The following is a 2,396-nucleotide window of genomic DNA, read 5'->3' as shown; positions in this document are numbered from 1 at the left end:
TTCAGGACTTCCCAAAGTTTACTTCTATCTACCTTGTCAAAAGCTTTTTCTAGGTCAACAAATGCACAGAATACTTTTTTTCCTACTCTCAAACTTTTTTCTTTTATTTGCCTTAAGCTAAATATTTGATCCGTACATGACCTTCCTGGTATAAACCCACTTTGGACTTCCCAAATCTTTGCTTCTGCTATTTTCATTACCCTACGAATAAGTATTTTTGAATATATTTTACTTACGGTGCTTAATAAGCTAATCCCTCTGTAATTATTGCACTCGCTTTTATCTCCATTTCTCTTGTATATTGGTACGAAAATCGCTTCTTTCCAATCGTCTGGGACCTCTCCCATCTCGAAACATAAATTTATCAATTCGCATAGTCTATGTGGTATGCACGCGCCACCGTGTTTAATCATTTCAGCGTCAATACCGTCTACCCCGGCAGCCTTACCGTTTTTCAAGTTCTTAATTATATCCCTAACCTCAATGACACAGACTTTTTCAATTGAGTTTTCTATCGCATCGTGTTCAACATCGCAGTTGTGGTGTCCTATAGCTTCATCTCCGAATGGTCTCCTAAAATAGTCTCTGCAAGCCCATGTATTCCATCTGCATCATATACCATTTCCCCCCTACTATTTCTCATGTTGACAATTTTTGTACTTTAGTTTCCTTTCATTTTTTTATAAAGTAGTTTCCTGCTTCCTTTAAAGTCGTTTTGTACTTTTATCTCTTCTTCTGCTCTAATTGTATCTTTACTTTCTTTAACTAATCGTTTAAGTATCCTGTTTTCGTGTCTATAATCATTTTAGAATTAAAAAAAAAAAGTTTATGGCTTACTTTGGATGGCTTTTCCGAATTTTCGAGTAAGTGATTTGAAACATTTTGGAAAATCTTCTTTCAAGACCAAAAATGGAATATCATTCAGTGAAAATGCAAAAAAGTGTCATATTTTCCCTTAAAAAATCAAAATAATTAAAAGTCTGTAAAAATCACGTCTATTAGTAATGCTGTTCTCGTTCTGTTAAAACAATGTATAGTAACGTATTTTGAGATGCTGATTGCAAATTTAAAACCTCGAAAGTATTTGTAAATTATATCTTCAAGGTCAATTCATAAATATAATTATAAAATTGCCCAAAATAGCATTTGTTTATAATTTTTCGAGATGCAAAAGGCGTTGGGTGTACCAAAACTTTCCTTTTCCCTTTTTCAGCTGGAAAAATTACCATTCTAAATTTAGATATTATTAACTATTTGATATATTAAATATTACGTATAATATTAATATTACATATTAACTGTTAGATATTAAAATTATTTAATAATTAGTGAAATTCATAAGAATAATTCAAATCTAGTAATATTTAACATTATTGACTCACATCACAATATATAATACCTTTCTTATAATGTGCCGTTAGTAAATTTTATTTGAAAAAAATGGATTAATTTTATGTTGTTTTTTTTAAATCCAATTTCTGAGGTGAAAATTTGGTAAAAGCTAGTATAACGTTATTATAATTTCATTAAACCTGAAACAATAAACCACCCACTGATATTTTATTTGGTAACTGGAAAAAAGATTTTCCATTCAGAAAACTCATCGAAGTAAACAATTACCAATAAAACAGCATCCTTTTGAACAAATCGACTCTCTCAAAGTTTTTTCTTAATGCAGAAGGATTAATTTTATAAATGTTTCTTTGAGCGTCCATGATATAATTGAGAGTTCGATTTGCAAGTTCGAATTATCGAGCGATCCTTTTCGTTTCATAATCCGTTCAAGTTCACGTTCACGACGATTCATTCAGGCAGAGTACTTGAGCAGACTGGACTACCAATGGAAACGACAACTGACCAAGGAACAGGACGAGGCTTTTCATACCAGGAACGCAAACAAACTACTGCTTCGGAATATCCTCCCAGAACATGTTGGTTCGTATTTTTCTTAAATATAAAATTTTTAAAAATAGCCAGAGTCCCATAATCTTCCTCTTACTTCCCCAGCCCTCACTCTCCATCCCTTCCCTTTCTATTCCTATACTAATCCTACTAGCCCCTCACTTATTTTTCCTTACTCAAACTTATATCCCTATTAATACGCCCCTTAACACCCCTACTTTCCATACTCCATACTATCTGCTTGACTACCGCACACTTACATTCACGTTACTACTACTGTTCGCCTCACTTCCGTACATCCCTACTCTCCATAATTCCCCAATACTCACTTTTCATACTCCCTAACGCCCCATAAATCTCTCCTCTTACTTATCATCCCCTACTCTCTCTCACTTCCTCTACTTTCATTTCTCCTACTTCCTCTCCCCTGCCATAATTCTTCTTCTCTTACTTCCCCATCCCTCACTTCTTATACGTTTTCCTAATTATCCTAT

General features: G+C 33.5%; 1 protein-coding gene across 1 annotated transcript in view; it reads left to right on the top strand.

Annotated features, from left to right (window-relative positions):
- LOC117177554 (adenylate cyclase type 2) overlaps positions 1-2,396 on the top strand; it is a 78,962-nt gene that overhangs the window by 64,031 nt on the left and 12,535 nt on the right. Inside the window, exon 17 of the mRNA XM_033368356.1 lies at positions 1,812-1,935. Within this exon, the coding sequence (XP_033224247.1) occupies positions 1,812-1,935 (124 nt within the window). The remainder of the gene's footprint in view (positions 1-1,811; positions 1,936-2,396) is intronic.

The sequence above is a fragment of the Belonocnema kinseyi genome, chromosome 7, assembly GCF_010883055.1.
Source record: "Belonocnema kinseyi isolate 2016_QV_RU_SX_M_011 chromosome 7, B_treatae_v1, whole genome shotgun sequence".
NCBI lineage: Eukaryota > Metazoa > Arthropoda > Insecta > Hymenoptera > Cynipidae > Belonocnema > Belonocnema kinseyi.
This window is presented reverse-complemented; position numbering and strand designations above follow the sequence as displayed.